Genomic DNA, 25601 nt, shown 5'->3' with positions numbered 1-25601 from the left:
ATTTCTCATCTGATTTGATGAGCCTACCACCGTGAAGGTGTGATCCCTCTTGCAGGCTAGATGCCCTTTGGGTTTTCTTTTTCACGTGCTCCTGGCCAGCCTGGGCTTGTAATGAAACTCTGATACACTGTGATATTGATGTGAGTCCACAGGGTGAAGGTCCCAGCTTCTCTGGTGACCTGGCCATTCTTCTTTTCAAGGAAAGAATTATAATGCCTCTAGGGTGCCCTCATTTGTATTTTGATACCTCTCTCTGCTCAAGGTCAAGATGGATGTGTGTCTGATTTCACCATCTTCCCTCCAGATCCCAAATATAACTAAACTTCTTCCATAGTCTATTTTAGAAGTGGTAGGTTGTGGGAATTCCTTCGTTTTATGAAACATGGAGCTTACTGTCTGTTTCCATTCTTTTTACTTAAACTTCAGTGGATTCCATAGAGGTGATTTACGTAAATGTGCATTCATTTTACCACTTTTTTTTCTGAATTGTGATGGTAAATTCCTTCGTAGATTAGAGGTTGAACATGTTAAATATAAACTATGACTCTCTTTAGTGACCCCCAAATTTTTCAGTATCATTATTCTTCTTACATAGTGATGGTAACCAGCAAAAATGTTTCAATATACAGAAAGGTTTTAACCATCCCAACCCTCACCCCCTTGAGCCATCAGGAGCAGAGCCAGCGCCCCTCACCCTCTCCCCAGCATCCATTGTTTATTAAGCTGTCTGAAGAAATTCAGGTTGATGGAGCTCCCATAACTCCTTACAGACAATGCTCATATGAAACATGATGCTCTGGTTTATGGGGCTAAAGGGACCGTCCAAAGTTCTGGTTTAAAATGGTCTGCTTCCTTTCAGAGCTGGTAATCACATTGTATTTGGTGTGTGTCTATTAACTTCACCATCCAGAGGGAATCTTTAAGTGTTTATTTTCTGTACTGTGACACAGTGAACTCTATTAACCTTGAATGAATTTTGATAACACCATCAGGGGGCAGCAAAATGATTCTGCCTGAAATTACACAGTGAGAGAGTGATATTACCCATGACAGATTAAAAGCAAAACATACTTTTAAATTATTATGACTATTATTATTCCTATCAGTTGGGTTCACCCTCTGGAGCCTTGCTCTTAACATTTATAACATTACCGGCAGAGTCATTCCGTGATTGATCCACTACCTCACCTCCTGCTCACCCTGCAGTCCACAGCAGTAGCTCCTGCCTCACTCCCCCTACCCCCCTCACAGTGAAATTGCTTTTTTCAGGGCCACCTGTGACCTCCCTGTTGCCAAATCCAGTGGACACTTCTCTGCCTTCACGGCAGACACAGTCAGCCATTCTCTCTCTGAAACACCTTCTTCCTTTGGTGTCTTTCTCAGTCTCTTTGTCTGGCTTCGCCTCTTCAAGTTTCAGCCTGAGTTTAAACATTTGGGGTTTCCCTGGCTTGTTTCTATGCTCTCTTATTTTCCCCTTGCTGCCCTCTCTTCCCTAGGGTGACTCATCCATTCCTATATTTATGGAGGTGTGTCTGAAGATAATTCCCAAACTTACACAGTTGGCCCAGATCCCTCCTCTGAGATGCACAAACACCTATCAATTGTCCACATGGCAAATCCCTTTAGATGCCTCATAGTTTTCAGTAAAACTTGCTTCTACTATCATAGTCTTCCCTTGCTCCATAAACCGCTTCACTCCCCACAAAAGCTGTAAACCTGAGAATGGTTCTTGGTTCATTCTTTCCCTCCGCTCCCATGTCAGATCCTTCAGCAGGTGTGCCATGCATCTGTCCACTCCTCTCCATCTCCTCTGCTCCTACCCTGGTCCAAACCTCAGGCAGCTACTTAGATGAGTGCACTGCTCTCCAGGCTTCCACACATGGCCCCCTAGAAGTTGGCCTTAATGTAACAGCAGGTGCTATTACAACGGAAATTGGATCCTGCTCTGTTTCTGCTCACCGGCCTCAATAACTTCCCACTGAACGTAGGATAAGATCCAAACTCCTTTCCAGGACCTGTGTCTTGTCTTCCCTCCCCTTTCCCCAACATTAAGCTCTTTTCCTCTGCTGTTCTCTCTGCCTCTTATGCTATTTTTTTTTTCCTATTGGGCTAGCCCCTTCTCAACCTGTAGTCTCAACTTAAATGTCACCTCCCCAAAGAAGACTTCTGTCACCACCCAGTCTAAAGTAGGTTGCCATGTCATTCTCAGTCTAAGTGCCCTGATTATTCTGTAATAGAATGCCTTACAACTTATAATTGTTTTATATTTTATTTAGTTTGTAATCATTTGAATCCCCACTTTAATACATGTTTCATGAAGAGGAGGGACCATGTCCTGTTTTCTTTTTATCCCTAGCACCTGGAATAGTAAGTACTCAGTGAGTGTGAACTGAGTGAATAATTGGCAATCTAGACAACAGTGCCTGTGACCATGGAGTGGTGGCTCACAGCTATGGGCTAGAATTACTGTCTCTATGATAGCAAACAAGTGACATATATGCCATCACTGTCCCTGCTACACCTATGGCAGACACAGCTAACTTATGACACTCTAGCCCCATTGAGCCTGCATGCATTCTCAGCACATGGTGAGAATCAGAACTGGCATTGCAGTGGACCCAGAAACCATGAAATGTTGATAAGCTTTTCATATGTCGGTTGCAGAGTGATGTATCGGGAAGAGGCTAAACCAGATGTTAGATGACATTGCTAAAGACCAGACTAACCGTGTTCAACATCATTACTCACTTGGGAAATGCAAGTCAAAACCACAATGAGATGCCACTTCACACCCACTAACACTCAGTGCTCAAGCAACAAATACATATTGAGCCCTTTTGCCCAGATACTATCACAAAACTTTCTTGACATAGAAACAAGTGTGATCAAATGTTATGGGTACTGAGACCATTGGATTTCTTGCTAATCAAAATGCAAAGTACTATTTGCTTATTGTTGATTTGCTCACTTAAAATCTCTGGAAACTCTGCGAAGTAGGAATTACTGTTGCCTCTCAGAAGGCAGAGGCTCAGAAAGGTTGGAGGGATCTTTGAGAAGTGATTGAGCTCAGCTCTACACCCCAGCCACTGACTCTAAACCCATCACTCTTTCCCACATGGCTGACCATTTGGGGGCCTGGTCCTTCCCAGGACGTTTCAGTGCAGGTACCTGGTCTTGCATAATTCTTGGTTGATTCTGCAGTTAGCCACTACAGGTTATCCTATACAATTCAGTGACCTCTCCCATGAGGTACTATAGGGCAGTAGAATCTGAGAAGTGAGAGATGGTTCACAAGAAGGACATTCCATTCCTCTACTGAGCCTGTGGTTCAAAACACTCCATTTGCTTGGAACAAACTTTGGAGGAATTGGTACAGTTTTATCACTAGACTCTCAGTGAGTTTTTAAATGCCATTGGCATTTGCAGTCCTGTGTATCAGGAAACAAAACTCATAAAGCTCAAGTGATCTTGTGCATTGAGTTCACAGAGCTTTTTTTGATCCCTAAAGACTTTCCTTCCTGGGTGTTTTATCCTATTTAATTCAGTGTCTTTGAAATATCAATAGAAGAAGGTCAATTGCTGAGGCTGTTCTTATATTGTTTACAGAGGTCAGAGCCGTTGATAACTTAGCTCACCTTCTATTCTAAATCTGAGGGACTGGATAACAACATCTTCATGTCTTAAGGAAAAAAACTTCTGTCCTGTTTCCCTGTAAATATTTTGTTCAGCCAAGTATACATATACAGTATTTTACCCTGTAGAATTATCAGCTGGCCTGATGTAGTCTCCCCTTCTAATGCTCAAGAAACAAATGAGTATCGGGCACCGCAGTGCAGAGCAGAAAGCCCTGTGCGTATACTGGCAGCCATGTAAGCCAGCTCAGGGGACCTGAAAGCTAAAGCTACAAACACTCTTTGAATTTTCATGGAAAGATGTTTATGATGTGTTGTTGTTAAGTGAAAAATTAGATTATAAAACCATATGTAGATTTCCCATTCTAGTAGCAGGCTGGGATGAGCTAGTGCAGCCCTTCTTTGTACTAAAAGCACCTAAAAATACTAATAAAATATAAGGTTTAATATAAGAAAGAGAAAATATTTGCCAATCATATATCTGATAAGGGACTTGTATCCAGAATATTATAAAGAACTCTTATAACGCAATGATGAAAAAGATAAATATTCTAATTTTAAAATGGGTAAAAGATTTGAATAGACTTTTCTCCAAAGACTACGTACAAATGGCTAGTAGGGAAATGCAAATCAAAAGCACAATTAGATACCACCTCAAACCCCCTAGGATGGCTATAATAAAAAAGGCAGACAATAACAAGTGTTGGTGAGTATGCAGAAAAATCAGAACCCTCATATGTTGCTGGTGGGATGTAAGATGGAGCAGCGATTTGGAAAACACTCTGGTAGTTTCTTAAAAGTTTAAACATTTAGCATTACCATATGTCCCAGTAATTCCACTCCTGGGATTGAAAAGATACGTCCACACAAAAACTTATACATGAATGTCAATAGCAGCATTATTCAAAATAGCCAAAAAAGTAGAAAGAACCCAGATGTCTATCAGTCGATGAATGGATAAATAAAATATGGTACATCTGTAAATGGACTATTACTTGGCCATAAAAAGGAATGAAATTCTGATACATGCTGTCACATGGATGAACCTTAAACACATATGGTATGATTCCATTTATATTAAATGTCCAAATTCAAAGAAATAGAAAGTAGATTAGTGGTTGGTAGAGGGTGGGAGGAGTAATAAGCAAGATGTAACACTCAGAAGCCACAGAAGAAAAGACTGACCAATTTAACTACAGAAAAATTAAACGCTTCTAAATGATGAAAGACACCAATAAGCAAAGTGAAAAGACAAGTTCAAAATGAAAGAAAATATTTGCCACATACATCATAGATTCATCTGGGGTGAATTGCACAATCACAAAATGGATACAGAAACAAAAATTATTTTCTGTTATTCTTTGTGGGTGTGCATCTTTGAACAGGCAAAAACAACTCAAATTTGCCAAGGTAGAATAAGTTGGTTACTTCCGGTCAGTTGTATCCTGGGTAACTCAGTGTGTTTGGGGTAGATCCTTGCCTCTTAGGGTTTCTCCTTTCCTCCTCAGAGTGTAGAGAAAAGTGCATGCAGTGTTGTGTTTTACATTACTATGACCAGTTGTGTGCCCAGAACATCCACGAGCTCTTTGGAAGAAGGGGGTTAACTTTTATCCAACTCTGAGTCACCAGTGTTTAGGATTAGCCCATCACCCAAAGAATCTTTATTGACTACATTGATTTGAAAGCTTTTAAAATCCCTGGTGCTTCAGTTTCCAGGGATATTAAGGGCCAGGATTGCATTTATCATATTCCCAGCAGGGCTGTTATAAGGATTAATATTTTAACATAAATGATCTCCTGCTCTTTTAAAAAGACATTAATTAAGCTAAAGGATTTCTTTTTAATGTGCTTAGCTTTATAATAATTTGTATTTAAATCTAGTGTCTGAAATATAAGTAATAAGGTTTTGTGCTTTCTTATAGAAAATATGACATATAGAAGAACACAAAATTAATCCACCATTAGGGTTCCTCTCTGGATATTATGTCAAGCCATTGATCTTTCTGTGTTTTACAGGAAGATCCTACAATGGCAGCTTGCCATATGGGAGGGCCAGGGTGGCGTGCTTTAGGGAGGGAGCCCCCTGACCTGATGTGCTGTTTCTCTTCTCCTCACCCGTTCCCCAACCTGGCTCCCCAGCGAGATGAAGCAGAAGCTGGATGAGGAAGGCAGCAAGTGCAGCATCCTCTCCAAGCACCAGAAGTTCGTGGAGCACTGCTGTATGCGCTGCTGCTCACCCTTCACCTTCCTTGTCAACACCAAGCGCCAGTGTGGGGACTGTAAGTTCAACGTCTGCAAGAGCTGCTGCTCCTACCAGAAGCACGAGAAGGTGTGGATCTGCTGCGTCTGCCAGCAGGCGAGGTGAGTGGCCAAGTGCACCCTTAGGGTCTCAGCTAACGGGAGGCACCATCTTCCTTCAAACAGGTGGGGCCGACAGTGATTGATTGATCGGCATTATCTTTTAAGAAAGGGGAGGTTTACTAAGCTGTCTTCTACATTCAGTGTGTCTAATGCAGACAGAACACACCCAAACTTGTTTAATTAAAGTTAGCAGAAAGAGGATGCTGAGGAGAAGCTGGGAATTTCACTGGTTCAATCTTGTATGATGTCTTGTGGGGACATCGCCAGGAGTCTTGGGATTATTATTGTCTGAAATCAAAGAAGATGCAAAAGTTTGAACTCATTTCCTGTTTTTCCATATTATTCGAGTCCATCATAAGAACCTGTCCAGGAAAGAAGTCCATGATTCATGGGGCAGGTTTTGCTTCTTGAAATTTCTCTAAGTCTCCGTTTGATAGAGAAGTATGTCTAGGTCAAAGTGTCTCAGATGTATGGCCTGTGGGCTGACAGTCTGTTACATTTTGAAGGATGCCTCAGAAGAGTTTATTTATGTAGTAACAAGCTGTGTAACCTCTCAGCATTGTACTGCCAAATTCATCATGGGAAACATTTAAGGGATATTTTGACTTGAATCAAGTATGGAAAATTTCAGATAAATAACAGATTTTAAAACGTGCCCAGTTTCTTGAAACCAACAAAAAAATTAGTTTCCAGTAGATGGTTTAGACTAAATATCTGGTGTCTGGCTGGGGGATGGTGTTTGGGGTCACTTTGTGCCGCCATCCACTTTGACCATCAGCTTCTCTGCTTCTTGTGCAGTCTGAAATTCACCTTGGTTTAGAAGTGATTTACTTTAGGATATTACTCTCTGGGATATTCTTTCAGCATATTCATATGCGAGCAACTGGATTTTAAAACACTGTATATGTCAAATTACATGAAGAATACCTGTGTGTGTATTGTGTGAAATCCCAATAAAATAGTGGATAGCAGCTCTGTGAAGTTGCAGAGATGACCGCTTTTTAGACTCATGTTTCACTCCCCACTGCCTATGACATACTTTTCCTTTCCTATGTAAATGAATCCCATTTTTGGTGCATTGGTTTAATTTCTAGCTGTTTATCCAGTAGCTACCATATGCATATGTTTTTGAGATACTATGGAGCCATGAATAATTATAATAATAAAAATTCTTGCTCACAGAAAATTAAGGCACTAGGAATACAGGGTAGACATCCATGTGATAAAATTAACCAATTGTGTCAGAAGTAAATGACCACATCAAGCACCCGGGCCTGTCTGTGGTGTGGTTCTACAGGAGGGACTCAGATTAGAACGTAGGCTTCCTTGGGGAGGACACAGGTAATGTCAAGTCACTGTAAAAATGGTGGTAGTCCAAAACTTCAGCTTTCCTCTTTCTCATCACAGTGAAAAAGAGTCTACCTGTCCTAGGGTTCTGGTTGGTTATTTATGATAGTAAAAGCATTTTAAGAATTTTAAATGAAATTCCCTTGTAATGGTCACTGCTCTAATTATGATCAGATGGTTTGTGCTTCGTCAGTTTGTTTTCTCCATATGTTTTGCATTAAAACATATTTCTGTTGTCAGTGTTAGTTTAAAATTTTTAGCTTTGGGAGATTAACAAACTTCAGTGAATTTATTATAGAATGAATGATGGATTACTTATTTTAGAAGTTATATAGCTAATGGGATACTACAGGATCATTCCCTTTGTCATCTTTTTATTATATAAAAATTTATCTTCTTGACCATTTATTGCATAGATTCAGTCAAACATTATAAATAAGGACTTATACTGGTTGTTTAAGATCTTCTGAGGAAACCGAACTTTCTCAGTGAGCCTAGATGCACACGTCAGTCATCATTTGGTGTCGAACTGATTCAGGAATAGCGTTCCTACTTTCCTTGGAAACAAATTGGCTTCTTAGTTCTTTGCTTCATTATAAAAATTGTTCTCTCTGATTTTGTTGTTTTGTGCTATTACCTTTAACACAGACCAGTTTGGGAGATTGTTTTCGGGGAATGAGAGAGAAAAATTATCCCTGGGACTGAAATCAAAACATATCTCCTGATTATGCCTGTGGCATTGGCTTTGGTTTTTCTGAGACAACTTAAGCCTTCATTTCTTTTCACTTGGAGTCAAATATCCTTTACTTCTACCTGATCACTTATTGCTTGGTGTTCCACACAGTCCACAGGATTCATAAATTAGGATGCTGCCCTTTTAGTATAAACTCCACAGTATGTTTTAGAGATATCCTAATGGGTTTGCAATATCCCTAAAGAAGATATGATATTAAAAAATTATCACTATGGGATGAGGACATCCACAGGTTAACAAGTATATGGGGAAATGTTGAACCTCAATAGAAAGCAAGGGAATAGAGATTTACGCTTCAAGTAGCTTTTTTCTCATGAAATTAATGGGTTTTTTTCAGCATTCTCTTCAGTGTTGGCAAGGGTAGATTGAAAAAGGCACTCTCATCCATTGCTGGCAAAGTTGAAATGGGCATAACCTTTTACCAACGTGTATCAAGAGCCATTAGCATGTTCAAGTCCTTTAACCCAGTAATTTCATTTTTGAAAACCTATACCTAAAGAGACGATGGAATATTTTTAATACAAAAATAATTCTCAATACAAAAATGAGATATACTGGATTATTTGTAATGTAAAACCCAGACATAATCTAAATGTCCAACAACAGAACAGAGGAAGTAAGTTAGGATACATTCAACTTGACAGCATATGATGAGACATTTAAAATAATGTGTATATTGTATTAGCATGGGTAAATTCTTATATTAAAAATCATGTATGCAATGGTTTCTTTGAAGTGTTTTCACTTTTTTGAACAGAGAGCATTCTTCCTAGGTGTACACCTTGTGGAATATTTATGTGGCAAAGGAGCCTGAATGGCAATGGAATTATTTGTGTTGGCAGCACTGTGTGCCAATTTCATGTAGTTCATTTTGGTTAATGAGCTCTTGAGATTTCTTTACACACCATGATGCAACAAGTCAAAGAAAGTTACTGTGTGCTTGGAAAAATCCCATCTTACCCACGGCTGTTCAGTGAAAAAGCTGTACAACTGACAAATCTCTTGACTAGATTGAAGAATTTAAGGGAAAAAAATTGAGGAATGTTGGTGGGAAGTTTCATTTGTGTACTGTGAGAGACAGTCTACCCTTCCAAATTTTAGAATAAATCTCATCTTGGGAAACATCAAAGACACACCGAGCAATATTATTCAAACCAACTGGCTTGAAGTCTTCAAAATATTGATGTCATTAAAGAAAAAGAGACTGAGGAAATGTTTAGATTAAAGAAGACTAACAAGAAACGATACCGAAGTGACATGCCTAATCCTTAATCAACTCTTGAGGTGAGGGGAAATAGCTATGAAGGACATTGGGACAATTGACACCATTTGCATATGGATAATGGTAGAATAGTATTGTATTAATTTTAAATTTCCTGAAATTGATCACTTTACATAGCTCTATAAGAGAGTGTCCTTGTTCCTGGAAATACACACTGACACACATCATGGTAAATTAAACATTTTTCACTTGTTTCCTCCATAAATGCTTACTGAGTTCAGCCTACACAGGAGGCCTGTGCTAAAACAATCAACTCTTTATTGCCCATCACTGATTTTCTGGAGAACTGTTTGTTCACGTGTTCACTTGAGATGTTTATCGTGTAATTTTTTGACACGAGTTCTTGGTGTGCCTTTTGTTTGTAATGTTCCTTTTCTCCTTTCTTCCTTGAAGCCTCCTTGCATAAATTTCAGGACAGTTACTATGGGGAAGGGGCCAGCCTGAAATTTTGATCTTTTTAAAATTTTTTTATTCTTTTTTTTTTTTTTTTAATTCTTCTCTTTTTTTTTGGCCGCACCTAGCAGTTTGCAGGATCTCAGTGCCCCAACCAGGAACTGAACTCCAGCCACGGCAGTGAAAGTGCTAAAGCCTAACCAGAAATTTTGATCTTTTTGAAATTTCTCTGATAAGCAAAGGCACTGGTTCTCTCCTTTAGCAAGTGCCCAGGCCTACGTTAATGGCCAAGGTTAAACAGTCAAACAGATTTCAGTACTGCTCACGGCAGCTTCCATAGTAACTGGAGATGAGTCTGTGCGTGAGCAGCTGTGAGTGAAGAGTGCTCTGCTGGAGACTCTGTAGTCCCCGTGGGGGCCCCGTGGTTAGAGCAACAGCAGGACAGGTGTCCCAGAGGAAGGGATGCCTGAGTTGGGCTTTCATGAGGTAGGTGTTCAGCAGGGGAGGACAGGAGGCAAAGGCAGCCTGGACAAAGGAAGGGGGAGCAATGAGCAGACTGGAAAGCTCGGGCAAGGTAGGGCTGAATCTAGGCTGCGGGCGGCAGAGAGTAGATTTCCAGAAAAGAATGCTAATTAGATGCCAACACTCTCCACTTTATGGTCCTGCAAGGTGGATGGCACCCCCTGTTATAGTTGTAGACGCTGAGCTCACTGAGGCATGTTACTGTTCCAGGTAAGGGTGGGAGCAGGATCCAAACCCAAATGTTTGCCTCCAGACTCCAGGGTGTGCATTCTCAACAGGACTAAATGCCCCCCCCAACCAGGCCAAACTTGGTCTTTGGAGGGAAGAGGGAATCTTGCTCTTTTTATGCATAAAGCACAGATATACATACAGTACATACACAAGCCTAGGATAAGCCTTGCGATTAAATATTTGAAGTTCCCTCAGAAAGGTCCACAGAACATCAATTTAAGAAATGAAAAGAAGGATTTGATATCCCAGTATAAGAGGGGGATAGCCAGCAAAGAACATCCATTTCACTTTATAAAAACCTTACAAGATGTAAATCCTTAGAAAGGTCCTAGAGAAATAAACCTTAATTTGGAAAGGCAGTATTCAGCATGAAGACAAATAAGTTTAGCAGGAACTATTATAGAAGATGATGCTGTATCCATTTCTTTCTCTCTCTTTTTTTTTTTTTTTTTCTGTATTCATTTCTTAAGACTACAAACAGCTCTTAAAATCAAAACCAAAATCTACTGCTGCTGGGCTTTTCTGGTGGCGCAGTGATTGAGAATCTGCCTGCCAATGCAGGGGACACGGGTTCGAGCCCTGGTCTGGGAGGATCCCACATGCCATGGAGCAACTGGGCCCATGAGCCACAAGTACTGAGCCTGCGCGTCTGGAGCCTGTGCTCCCCAACGAGAGAGACCGCGATAGTGAGAGGCCCGCGCACCGCGATGAAGAGTAGCCCCCACTTGCCACAACTAGAGAAAGCCCTCGCACAGAAACGAAGACCCAACACAGCAAAAATAAATTAATTAATTTAAAAAAAAAAAAGAAGAAGGTGTTAAAAAAAAAAAATCTACTGCTGCTAAATTTCTTGAGTTCTCATTTGAGAGCAGGAACAAGTGGCCTAAAGAAGGCAAACTGATTCAGCATCACCTGATGGGAGGGCCAACGCATTTACCATATAAGTGGGCTACTTCAGCCTGGGCTGTGTAAGCTGTACTGTCAGAAGTATCCCTAGGAATTCTGCCTGAGGTGTGAATTGCTCTCAGAATCACCATAAAAGCATCAGAGAACATTATGGCCTCTGCAATTCAAAGGCAGCCCTGTCAGGGGAGTATTTATGAATTTGTTGGTAAGGAAAGAACTGAAAAGGCTTATAGTCTACACTAGTATAAGTGAAGATATGAGATAATTAAGAAAAGAGTATTTCATTTTTTTCTAAATAATTGACCCAGGGACCCCCAACTCCCCAGTCAAGTAGCTTCCAGAGCCTCATTCAAATTAAACCACACAAAGACATCTGCATTTTCTGGGACTGTGTGTCCTTCAGATGATTTGTTTAACCTCTAAAATGCGATTCTTCGAGAGACATCTAGGAATGGCCTTGTAAACTCAGGAAGTGTAATGAATTCCAAATAAGCTGAATAACTTTGTCAGCTGTGCCTTTCAGGTACGATCATAAAGCACTAAATTTTTTTTATTGCTTCTAATCAATTTAGCTTATATCTCTAACTTTTGGGAAAATAATATACCATTCAATGGGTAGGCTATGTCATGTCACTGTGTGTCATCAAATAGAATGAAAAAGAAGAAGCTGTCAATACACGCAACGCTGTGGATGAACACCATGGATGTTAAGCCAAAGAAGACAGATACAGATGGCACATACTGTATGATTCCACTGGTGCAGCGTTCTGAAATGGTCAAACTGATTTATGATGAGAGAAACCAGAATAGTGATGGCCCTTGAGAGTAAAAGGGGCTACTGAATGGGAGGGGACCCAGCAAGCCTCCTGGAGTGATTAGAATGTTCTATACATTGACTTAAGTGGTGATCTTACGTGTGTGCACATATGTAAACATTCACTGTGACACTTAAGATTAGTGCACTTTACTATAGGTAAGCAATACTGCCATAAAATAATTTTTAAAAATTTACTGGCACATTTACACTGGCTCTGCCACTTAACAGCTATGTGGCTACTGGCCAGTTGCTAAGCATCTCTGAGCATCATTTTCCTCATCTGAAAAATGCGAATTCATGACACTGGGCTTAGAAGGTTGCTAAAGGATTAGAGAAGGATGATTTGTGCCCACCATGGTGTCTGTCCCATGGTTAGAAGGCTCTGGTGGTAAGAACTTTAATGTCTTTTACTATAACGACGTGCGGCCCACAGCCCCTGGCTCTGATGGCTCCAGCTCCGATGGCACAGCTGGGAAGCCATGCCGAGTCCCTGCAGGTATGCCAGAGGATGGCGCCTCCTGTGACAAGGACGTCATTTCCAATCACACTCATAAAAGTATCCCAGCTACACTTTTTATTGCAGTAGAGGATTTTTTTAAGCATGAGTGGAGAAAATTAGAAGCTGCTGGATAAGGCTTGTGGGTTGTACTCCAGAGAAATAAAAACCAAATAAATTCACTGGCTGATTTTGAGGAGAAAAGGTCATTCTCTGAGAATAATGCCAGAATATGTCCTTGAAACCCTGAAAAATAAACACGCAACTTGGAAAACCAAAATAAACACACAACTTGGAAAAATAAACACACAACTTGGAAAACCAAAGACATTCAGATCCATAGCAAGATACATGATAATTAAACTTTTAAAAACTAAAGAAAAAATTAAAAATCTTGAAAGCAGCCAGAAATAAACAATATATTTCTTATAAGGGAAGATCAATTCAGGTGACGACAGATTTCTCAACAGAAACTATGGAGGTCAGAAAACTTAAAACTAAAAATATAAAGGGTGCAATCAAAGCAGGATGTCCACAATGACCCAGGAGGAATGGATTACGGTTCCCTAGTGAGCTGAATGGATTATGGTTCCCTAGTGAGCTGAAAAGCAAGTTAAACAGCTTGCTTTTCACTGCGTGGAGGCTGCCTTTGGAGGGATGAGACCTTTGTGGCCGTGGGGATTTCATGGCTTGGGCAGGCCCTCCCCAGCACAGGAGCGGGCTATAGCTCAACCCATGGCAGGGTCCTGCTTGCCAGGGGCTGGGACGGGAGAATGAGTTGCAGGGCCCGTCCAGAGAGTCACCAGGGCAGGTCCTGCTGCTTTGTGGGCCAGGGGCTAGGAGACGGCAGTGGGAATTGGCTCCCCTGGCCATCCAGAGGCCTGTCCCCTGGTTTACACTCAGGACCTCTGGTGTTGTGGAAAGAATACCAGCCCCTGCTATCATACACACCTGGCTGAAACCCTGGCCTGGCCCCATACTAGCTCTCTGTTCCCAAGTCTACTTTCCATCAAATAGAGCTTCTGCTGGTTTAGGGTAGTGCTGGGAGTAATTACCAAGGCAGCCCTGTGCCTACTGCAGTGGACCTCCAGTGACTGTTCTCAAGGCCAGGTTCAGAGAAGTGATGTTGACAGTTGTGGCCTCTGGGAGCCTCAATCCAGAAGGAAGAGTGTAGCAGCAAGGGAATCTCATTGTGGGCACTGAGGCCGGTTGGCATTCAGGGCTCTAGGGTGGGACGACGGGGGCCAGCCCACACCCTGAGTCCAGGATGAAAACTGGGGGCTGTTAGGGAATTCATAAGGTGCCACAAAGCATAATCAACGAACTCCCCTCATACCACTGCTACATGGATGAAAACAGAAACACAGCGACTAGTGCTGGACATGCACAGACATGACCATGGGGAGAAGGTCCACAGGAGGGTAGCAGGGCAAGTGACCCAGTGTGGCTGTGACAGAGGGGTGATGCGGCTGAGTTGGTTTGGGCTCTGATGCTGGCCCTGCCCGCCTGTGGGCAAGGATCCAAAGCCTCGCTTTCCTCCTGGTCCAGATGAGTGTAACACAGTGCCAGCCTCACAGCGTTGTGGACAAGACTCATTGAAAGGGGTCTGCCAGGGCTCAGCCCAGCAGCCGGCCCGTAATAAGTACCAATAGATGTTAGCTATTATTATGGTTGTTACTGTTGCCATCGCTGGGGAGTAAGCCAGATAAGTAGATCATAGAACTGAGAGTACAAACTGAAACATCTGCTTCAAGAAGAGAGGGTGTCGTGACATGCTAGATTTTGGTTCTGTTGCAGAGAACATTTGTCCAGCGTGAATGTGTCAGGTTAAAAGGATGAGGTGAGAAAGCTGGCCTGGAGTCAGTGGTGTCCTGGTGAATTTTTGACAACCGGCTCTCCAGGGATAAAGAAGGCTTGATTTGTAGCATTTGCCTATTTCCATAGTGTAAATACTCCCACCATATACGTTTTCGAGCTATCGACGTATTATCACTGAGTTGGCGAGAGGCGCTCACAGTCCAGCTCCCCGCAGCTGAAACAAGCCTGCCCAGCATAGCAGTGGCTTGAGTGGAAAAGGCTGTCTCCAAGAACAACAGGAAGAGGTCCCTGCCATGCAAGAGCTCAGAGTCTAATATGGAAGACAGGAAAGTCCCAATCATAACCATACGGAGATGGTATAAGTGCTGGGAGAGCACTGAGAGGCACTGCAAAGGCCCTGAGGGGTGAGCCAGCAGACCTAAAAGCATCCTGTGTCTGAGAGCACCTTAATGCCTGACACTCAAGTCTAGGTCATTAAGAAGGATGCAGCCAGACCTTATTAAATTGAAGAAGCATTTTTTGGTTGCATTATGTTGTTTTAACCTCTCAGCCACCCATGAGATACGTGGAGCCAATATTCCAATTTTGTAGCTGAAAAAATTGATGTTTGCAGAAGTTGTTACAACGTTGTCCTTTTTCGTTGGGTGCCCTCAAAAGCCATCTTTGAGCTTAGTAGCTTTCCATGCAGGTTCTTAAGACTCGGAGATGCTCCTGGGCCTGAGACTGAGGTGTATTCATGTAGCAGGAAAATTTTGGTCCTAGATTTATTTGGAGTATGCCACAATGCTAGAAGTGGCCATTAGATTTGTCTGCAGCTCAAAAAAACAACCCTAACAAGGGCCCAAAACAAATAAACAAAGCTAAAAGGGGACATGAAAGTTAGAATTTTTATGAGTCTCAGGAATGTCATCATCATCATAAATCTTTTATACATTAGTTCCAAAGAACATGCTCCTCTTTGTTGGATGTTTCTGGGCTTATTGTATTACAATGGCCTTGGCAATGTTTATGCAGAATTGTATTTGCTTCGCTAAAAACCACTTTCTGTCAATTTCTGTTTTCTTCTCTAAAATTATATACAGGATCTTCAGGCCAAGGTGTATGTGGATGTGTGAGAGCCTGTGAGTCTGTTTCAGTGGGACAAGGTCAAGGAAGGTCACTTCTGAGACCATGTGCACCTCTAATAATAATGTAAAAGTGCTTCTCTCCATCCCTTGATTTTTGACCTTGGGACAATCTCTTTCTCAAGGGTTTACTAATAAATGCCTCATGTGGTGTTACTGGATGCTGAAAAACACACCATGAATACTTGTTGCATTCAAAATTTCATCAAGAAAAATCAATATACTCAGCTTTATTTCTAATCAGACTGTTTTCTTGCTTGGTAAGCTTTGAGAACTTGTGCCAAATCCCTGACCTTTCTGGGCCCCTCCTGAGAGAATGACAGTTGACAGTGATTAGGGACCCCTGTGACACATTCCTCAGAGAGCCTAGGGGCTAGCCAGTGAGGAGCTGGCCCAATGCTCGGTGCTGAAATTTGCTGATGTCGTGAAGGGCGGTGATTGTGTTCAGACAGCATCGTGATCTTGGACTTAGAGGGCAGTGTAATTCCCCAAGATGGTTGGGAAAAAGAGGAATCTGCATATGACCTGTCCCCACCTGGTGTGGGGCACGAGGCTGAAGGCGGTGGAGAGAGCCCGCTCTCCTTGTAGACCAGCCAGAATTGTCCTGTCACCATTTCTGCTGAAGGCTGGTTTCCAGTCTCCAAGAGCAAGTCACCTATAAGTATTACAGGATAAGGTTTCAAGTTTAGGAAATGAAAACCTAACTCAGCTGACCAGCTTCATTCATTTTTAACTCATCATCTGTCAAACCTGCTGGCTTATGCACTTCCCTGCCTAGAGCCATTTCAGAAATGTCCTTCAGAAATAAAAGGCCACAAGGTGACATCTTATGTGGCACAGGTACCTATGACTTTCATTTCTCAGTGGCAGGGTTCCACCTCCATTGGTGTAGGCTTCCTGTCTGATGTCTGTGGAGGACGTGCCGTGTTGAGTTGCATTCTAGCGTGGTGGGTCTGTGGAGGCTTAAGCAGGTGCCACATAAATGCTCAGACACTCGGGTGGAGCAGAGGTGAGCCTTCAGGAAGCAGTGAAGAGGATTCATCTTCTTCCTTTCGGTTGTGGTTTCCCAGGCATGAACTTCAGGTAAGCTAGTGTGCTCCCATGTAAGCTGGTACACATTGCCCCTCCCCCAGGGAATGGGTGGTTCTTAGCAGGAGCTGATTCAGCCAAAGTTTCTCTCTGTGTTCACCTCTCCTTTGTGGCTCTGGAGCCTTCATCCAGGTCTTGGTGAGGCCCTCTGGCCTGGTCTCCCCGGGATCTCCCCAACTGGGCCACTGAAGGGGGCTGCCACCAACGGAGAGACCAGGTTAGAGGAGGGTCTGGCTGTTAGGGTGAGACCCCAGAGTTTAGGCTTCCTGATCCAGATGCTCCGTTCTCGTGAAACCTTTCCTTCTGGTGCCAGCCACTTTTTAAAATGAAAGAATATAGTGTTTCTCTGCATCCGTGGTTTTAATGGCCATGTGACAAATCAAGGACAACCCAGACCTCCCCATGTTTGATTTAAATCACTCGGAGCATATTTTAGCAGACAATCACTAAATATATTCTTAGTGAGCTTGTATTTTCTCTAAAGTAGACAAGGATGGTTTAATGAGTATTAGCATCATGGCATGGGGCATTTTGCTTGTCACTTCTAATTCTCACATCTAATAACATGCTTGATCTACAAATTAGACTGCAGGATTCTTAGCGGCATCAAGGACTGAGTAGAGGAAGGGGAGTTTAAACAAGATAAAGGCTCTGTGTTGATTGTTTCTCCTCTTCCCAGAACCTCCCAAAAGGAAGATTTCATGCTAACATTGTCCAGGGAAGTCTGCACCTTCCACTCTCACCCTGGTAATGGTGCCAAGGATTGAACTTGCCTGGAAAGAGATGGCATTGCAAAGAGACACATTAAGATGCATTTCAGAAGCTATAAATGGCTCATCTGAGGCTCTGTAAGCCTTGCAGTAGACTCTGTTCTTGCTGTGTCTTTTGTGCCCTGTGTGTTTAGATTCCCATTCCCCGACCTGCTTGTCTGTGCTGTTCTGAGGACGTGGCTATTACCACTGTGAGACTGCAAAGGGGGGTTTTGAAACTGCCACTAACTCTTTTGTTGTTGTTGTTTATTTATTTATTTTTATTGAACTATAATTGATTTACAATATTGTGTTAGTTTCAGGTGTACAGCAAAGTGATTCAGTTATATATCTTTTTTCCAGATTCTTTCCCATTATAGGTTATTACAAGATACTGAATAGAGTTACCTGTGCTATACATTAAGTCCTTGTTGTTCGTCTATTTTGTATATAGTGTGTATATCTACTAATCCCAAACTCCTATTTTATCCTTCCCCCCTCTTTCCCCTTTGGTAACCATAAATTTGTTTTCCATGTCTGTGAGTCTGTTTCTGTATTATAAATAAGTTCACTTGTATCAGATTTGAGATTCCACATATAAGTGATAAATGATATTTGTCTTTGTCTGACTTCCTTCACTTAGTATGATAATCCCTAGGTCCATCCCATCCATGTTGCTGCAACTAGAAACTGCCACTAACTCTTTTTTCTTTTGGCTGCACCATGTGGCTTGCAGGATCTTAGTTCCCTGACCAGGGATTGAAGCCCGACTCTCAGTAGTGAAAGCACCAAGTCCTAACCACTGGACCGCCAGGGAAGTCGCTGCCACTAACTCTTGATTCAGAGACCCTGCCTGGGGTCTTTGCTACCTGTCCGTGGTCAGTACCCCAAAGCCCCCAAAGATGTCCTCCCCTCCTAGATGCTCTGTACCCCTCCTGGGCTCTCTCTCTTTTTCCCCTTGATCACAGCCAGCTGCCAGGAAAGGCTGTGAAAGGTATTCACCATGTGCCATATGGGGTGGGCATGTCTCCCCAAACCCCTCTCCCAGTGGAATTTTATTTACACAGGCAAGTCCTTATGGCCGCTCAGGGTATTCTACTCTGGGATGCTTTCAGCGGTGCCTGGGGCTGCCTTGGGGCTGTCTTGTCACATGTGGCCCACATTAGTCATCCAGAACCCCAAGAAGGACTGGAAAAGTGAAGTGAAAGTCACGGTCCACTTCCTGAGAGGGAGGCATGTTGTCTGTGTTAACTCCCCAAATCCCCAGAAAGCCTGCAAGGCAGGAATTAGCCTCGATTTACAGGGTAGGAGATGGGCTCAGAGACCTGCTCAAAGTCATGTGGCTGACAAGGCACTGAGCCTGGACTGGGAACCCAGCTTATTTGATTTTGAAATCCAGCATCTTTCCACTGTCCCATTCCGCTTACTTGGGAGCAGAGGCCACCACCGCCAGCTCCCAGAGACAACGTTATCTCAGATGCTCCCCACCCCCCGGAAGTTTAGTCTGCTAATGGGCTCCATGTCTCAGGAGGTCCAGGCCCCTTGGTGCATCACAGCTTTGTAGTCAGTGACCACGCCCACCCCTGGAATGGAGGCCTGGGCCTGGTCCCTCTGGCCCTCTGAGAGGACAGTGGAAGCAAGTCTGTGGTTCCCCACAAGCAGCTCCTGCCCAGCATGGGGATAACCCTGCACCATCACCGCTGCTGCCACCCTTGTTCACAGCATTGCCCCAACAGAGGTGAGATGCCCTGAGCTTATCACAGTTTGCTTCTCTCTTAATTTCTATTCTCACCTTGGCCATAACAGCATCGCAGTTGAACGCAAAACCAGTGACAGCAATTTGCTTCAAACTCCTAATTATCCAGAGGCAACCCATCCATGTTTTCTTTGGCTCTTAAAATAAAGACAAAACTGAACATCCCACAAAGGCCCACAGGGTCGGTCCCACCTGCTCTCCCACCTCCCGCCTTCCTTTCCCCCCCCCGCCTTCATAATGGGGGTCTCTCTCCACCTAGAATCCTGCCCCCTCCCTCCCTCTTCACACGTTCAAATCTTATTCTGCTTCCAGACCTCCCCTCCATGGTCACAGATTGTCATCAAGCAAGTCTGCGTTTGTTGATACTCCTCTCCCACCCCTGTCCCTCCCTGTCCCACTCACTCATGGTCCAGGCTCTTGTTCTGATGCTTACCCCACTGGAGTATAAGCTTCCTCTCTGTTTTACATACCATATTGTTCACAGTTTCTGGCACATAACAGGTGCTCAGCAAATATGTCTCAAGTGGCTGATTAAATGTTTAATTCTTACAACAAAACTATGAGATAAGACTCCCCCTCTTGCAGGTGTATAAACGAAGACTCGGAGAGGTTGTGTTGGCATCAAAGGCTTGGTCCTTCTGTCTCTAAAGCTGGTGTTTGTTACCCAGTGACAACGCTATGTCCTCACTCCTCCGTCCCCCCCTGGCCTTCCCATCTGGGCTCTGGATTAAGACTGTCAGCTCCTCTCCTCTGTAGCACATGGACGTCTGTCACTGGGGTGTTGGCTCCTCATTCAGACATCTGCCTTCCCTGGTGACTGGGAGCCCCCCAGGGACAGAAGCCTTGTGTTTAATCACCTCCCCCAGCACCTGTCACTGTACCTGCCCAGTACATTGTTGGTTCTCAGTAGGGGTTTGGGAATCCCATTTACCACTGTTTCAGCCAGGCTTTCATGGATCACCAGGGATAGAAAACCCAACCCAACTTGACTTAAGAAAAGGGAACCTATTAGCTATGTAATCAAAAATGTTCAAGAGTAGTGTGGCTTCAGGTACTGCTGGATCCAGAGTTTAAACTTTACCTTCAGGACTCAGTTTCTTTCCTTTCCATTGCTTTCTGCTGGTGGGTTGCAGTTTCAAACTTCTCACAATAGCAGGACGCCGGCCAGAACTGTAACCTCTCCCTTCTCTCAACCACACATCCTTAAAAACCACCCCACTTGCAAGGGTTGAACAGAGTCCTAGGCATGGCTCGCACTGGCGTGATTTGGGTTCATCTGTCCGTCCCCGATCTAATCACTGTGGCTGGGAGGAGGGGAAGACACCTGATTAGAGCCAGACCCACTCTTGGAGCCTGGGAGTGGGGAGAGGTGTTTCCCCCAATATTTGGGGTACTGTTTTGTCAGGAAGAGGATGAATGGGTGCCAGACTCTGAAAGGAAGATTTCCACTACAACCTCCTTTTACAATTTCCCAAACTGACCTCACACCTCCTCCAAACTGGAGTGGTCCAGCGCTGTCACTGTCCCTCACAGGGATAGAGCCTGATTCCTCCTCCCTCACACCCCTTCTGGGATGACTTCCTCGGGCCTAGAGCTGTAAACAGACCCTGGCATCCTCCCTCCCTGAGCAGGGAGGATGAATCAGCTTCCAGCTGCTGCCCACACAAGCTGTGCTGCTCTGAGGAACCCCAGCTCCCAAGTGGGGATCATTTCCTCCAGCACAGAGCCAGGCTTTCAGATACCCAGAGCCAGAAATCAGGTCCTGACCAGAGGGGCAGGACCTTGGGGGGCCTCCTGATCCTGCATCCTCAGACTGAGAGAATCCAGCCTTGCTTTAGAGCCAGTGAGAGGAGAGAATTCCCCAAAGCCCTTGGCAGAGCTTCTCCAGGAAACTTGGGGAGGCTTTTGAGAACTGTGTAGGCAGGGGCTGTGTGTACAGTCCAGCCACTGGTCACAGCTGCCACGCACACACACACACACACCACATACCCTCTCTGCCTCCCTCTCTTCCTTGCTCTCTCCCTCTCCCTGTTCCCTTTTTCCCTCACACACTCACAATATGCTCTCGAATTCTCCACAGTCCCTCCTCCCCTTTTCCCTGCCCTCTTCTCTCCCCACCTTCCTTCTCTCACACATAGAAGCATAGAAGCGATATCCACAGTGTCTCTCTCTGGTTCTCTCACATGTACACTCTCGCCCATTTCTCTCACACACATAGAGGCTGTACAACACAACACTTCACCCCTCTCCCTCTTCCCCAGTCCTCCAACACACACACACACACACACACACACACACACACACACACAAACTCCAACCCTGGACAACATCTGTGACCACTGACCCTTCAAAGGCTGGCCTCCACAGGTTATCTGGGGTCATTCCACCTCTGGATACACCCCAGATGGCAGTCAATCCCTCAACGTATGTTCCAACTTTGAAGGTTGGGTTCATGGAGTGCCTCAGGTAAGAAAACTAATGTCAGAGAAGGGAAGTGATCTGAGCCTAGGGACACAGCCACTGTGTGACAGAGGTGGGCAGGGAACCCAGCTCTCTGAAGCTCTAGGCTAGTATCTTTCCATGTCTCTCCTCTGACATAAAGTGCATCTCCCAGGACTGAATCCTCACTGTGGAAAAAGGGAGGCCCTGTGAGGATGAAATCACATCGAGCACATGACAAAGGCAGCATGATAAACTAATGGGGGAATCTCTGCAAATGACCTTGAGTACATAAGTTCCACTCCCCTCCAACAAAACCCTCATCTAAGTGACTGAAGAAATCAAAGATTGTTTTTAATGGGTCTGTGTCAGCTCTGGCAACAGGGGTGGCCATCCGAGTACAAAATTTCTGCATGATTTCATGCCAAGGACTGAATAGAGGGGTGTCCGGACCAGCCTCAGGTGAGCTGCTAGGAGGGCATCCTGGGAAATGGGGTTCGGCCCAGCAGAGTCTCCCAGAGCCCCCATCTCAGAGCAGTAGGGCTGAGAGCATAGGGCAAAAGACATCAACATCTTTAAAAGGATAAAAGCTTTCTTTGCCAGGCAAAATGAAAACTGTAAGAAAAATGTGGGCACTGTGAGAGGCGGCATCTGTGCTGCTTGGCAAGGCCACCAGTGTACTGTTTGGGTGAAGCAAAGCACCCCAGCCATCGTCCTAACTCCTTGCTTTCCCTATCACTGTGGCTTGGTATCAGTGGCCCTGCCAGCACCCAGGAAAAAGGCTCATCTGTTGCCATGGAGCTTTCAACTTCTTCAGAGGCTCCGCCTTGAGTCACTGCCTTTTTGCAAATAGACCCCACTGCCAACAGCCACCAAAAAAAGCTTATAGAAATAGGAAATAATTTTTCGGTACAATAGCTAACATTACTGAGAGCTTATTCTGTAATGAATTGCTGTTCTAACCACTCAGATACCTTCATAACTCCATAAAGCAAGTATATTGCACCCATTTTACAGATGTGGCAAGTAAGAAAAGAAAGGTTAAGGAACTTGCTAGAAAGTGGAGGAGTTGGGATTTATACTAGGCAGGCTGGCTCCGTAGTTTACCCTCTGCACTGTGATGCTCTCAAGAACTCAAAAATCAACAGACTTTCTAAAGGCTGGGTTTTGGGGTGCTTAGTTGAATCCTGGTCAGCGGTTTCAATTTTGGTGAGAATTTTGTTACAAGCCCCTCTAAAAGCAATTTATGCAATGTATTCAAGGCTTCTCTTGAGAGATATTTTGGGCTCTGTACAGATGGAGGAGATCTGAAGTCCACCATGCTGGATAATGCTAAAATAAAATCCCCACCACCACCACCTACACACACAAGATCTTTGGCCAAGATCCCACTCTGGAGGTGGGGATTGGTAGCGAATGCGCACGATTTCCATCCCTGAAGGACACGTCCTGCAGCGTGGCGCCCAGAGCCTCCTGAGTTTCTCTGTAGGGGGAAATCTGCAGAGGCCTGGGAACACGGCAGAACCCACTTGGAGGTCCCTTCTGCTCAAACTGGGACACTGGAAAGGGGATTCGCGATCCGCTATCGACAGCGTGGACAACGGAGGTGGTACAGACCTTGCCCAAGATGAGCTCGATGACTTAATGAGAACAGAAATGTGGCTAGAGGAACTCAGCCAGAACTGTTAGAGAATTCCGCTGTTCCTCATCCACTCTCACTCTCCAAGCAGCCCTGCAGACTCTGATCTGAGCTCATTACTCTGCTCCCTTGAAGTCAGAGCTCCTAGCACTTTCACCCCCAAAATGACCAGTCTTAATAGCTTGGCAGGTCAGGTGGCTTGCATTAGTTCCTGTCAGAGACCACTCCAGGATTTCAACTTGCTTTTCAAGTCAAAGGACAACATCAGCCTTTTTTTTTTTCTTTTGAGATTTACGTTTGAACAGAAGTACATTAACTTGTCTTTGATTTGCAGAATATAAATGTGTTCCCATTTTTGTAAGAAGTGGCCACTGATTTTTCCATGAAAAAAGAAAAGGCATGTGCCTTTTCAAAGTTTGCATTTATGCTCCACATATGTGAAGAGAACCCATTTCTGATGCAATCCATTCCAGGAAAGTGTAAGCAGAATTTTGCACACATGCATTTGTCTGGAAGAAAGGGACCCATCCACAGAGGCTGCAGTTACTTGGCAGTCGGCAAAAAAGAACCAATTTCTTGGGCTTCCCTGGTGGCGCAGTGGTTAGGAGTCTGCCTGCAATGCAGGGGACTCGGGTTTGAGCCCTGGTCCAGGAAGACCCCACATGCCGCGGAACAACTAAGCCCGTGCGCCACAACTATTGAGCCTGCGCTCTAGGGCCCGCGTGCCACAACTACTGAGCCCGTGTGCCACAATTACTGAAGCCCGCGCGCCTAGAGCCTATGCTCTGTAACAGGAGAAGCCACCGCAATGAGACGCCCACACACCGCAATGAAGAGTAGCCCCCGCTCGCCACAACTAGAGAAAGCCCCCGCACAGCAACGAAGACCCAACGCAGCCAAAAATTAATTAATTAATTTTTTTTAAAAAAAGAAAGAACCAATTTCTTCCTTTCCTCCTTAGTGCCCTCGGTTTATCTGTAGGTCCTTTTCTAAGTAAGTGCTTTACAAACAGTAGTGCACTGTAAGCAGAGTGCCCTGCGTCCTCATGAATATTCTGAAGCATGCACTCATACCCACACACAGACGGAGCTAATGTGATGATTTGCAGAATACTCTGCCTACCACTTCACAGTAAAGGGATAGCACATTCTTCAAAATCCTGCCTAGATCCTTTAGAGAGAAGATTCCCCAATTCTTTCCTAACAAACGTTCTGCTCCCTTCGTGTGTGTGTGTGTGTGTGTAGATGTGTGTGTGTAAAGGCCATTCCCTGCCACGCTGATGTAAAAGCAAATTAGGAAAAAATTTAAATGACAACCAATAGGGCACAGGTCAAATAAATTATAGTACACCCCTAAACAGGAATGAGGAGGCTCTATATTTATGATACAGGATGATCTCTAGGATGTGTTGTTGTGCAACAGCCAGTGCAGAGAAGTCCTACCATTTGTATAGAAGAAAAGCAAAGGGGAACACTTTGGGGAGGACTGTCATGTGTGTGCATAGGTGCACAAGAAAGTGACAGCATTGTTTGCCTCTGGGGAAGGGAACTGAATGGATGGTAAACATGGGTGAGCAGGAGGCTTACATTTTAAACTCCATGACGCATCTATTAAATTTTTTTACTTAAATTAACAGTCAAAAAAAGAAAGAGGATATTGCCTTCACCATTGACGAGCTATGTAGTTTTTGTTTTCGTAAAAGAGTTGTCTCGTAATTTAGTTTTGAGGACTAAAAAGACCTGGCTCCATGGCAGGCACATAGGAGGTGTTCATGAACCAGTAGGTATTATTAATTACATGGCAGCCCCAGCAGCTCCAACCTACTATGAACAAACAGTGACGTTTTCACAGTATCTTTAACCACTCACAAAGTCCTTGCAAAGTCCTTGCCTTTTAATGTTCACAGTAGTACACTGTGTGTTTATTATAGCCAAGTCCAGAATTGGTTAATATAAACAGTAATCAGATCATCTTCTTGTTCCAGCAACCAGCTTGGAACTTAAAGGGAAGACACCTCATTATATAACATAATGTTACCATTAATCAAACAGGTGAATAAGCCAAAAAGGAAATTACACACTTTTAAAAAATACAAATGTGAAGATGTTATCACAGCAAAGCTGGCACACCTCAATATGTCAGGACATGGGAGGTGAGGCAATATCCAATGCAACTAACCGTGTGTCCCTGGAAGTTTGGTTGTAGGAAATTGTGATCATTTGTATTCTGAGGGTGCGGGAAGTGAG

At 44.0% G+C, this 25601-nt stretch overlaps 1 protein-coding gene across 1 annotated transcript in view; it reads left to right on the top strand.

Moving 5' to 3' along the window:
• MYRIP (myosin VIIA and Rab interacting protein) overlaps positions 1-25601 on the top strand; it is a 220482-nt gene that overhangs the window by 99943 nt on the left and 94938 nt on the right. The window contains exon 3 of the mRNA XM_082664731.1: positions 5772-5993. Within this exon, the coding sequence (XP_082520857.1) occupies positions 5772-5993 (222 nt within the window). The remainder of the gene's footprint in view (positions 1-5771; positions 5994-25601) is intronic.

Source organism: Grampus griseus, assembly GCF_964374135.1.
Source record: "Grampus griseus genome assembly, chromosome: 10".
NCBI lineage: Eukaryota > Metazoa > Chordata > Mammalia > Artiodactyla > Delphinidae > Grampus > Grampus griseus.
The sequence above is the reverse complement of the archived record's forward strand: the minus strand, read 5'-3'. Positions and strand labels throughout refer to the sequence as shown.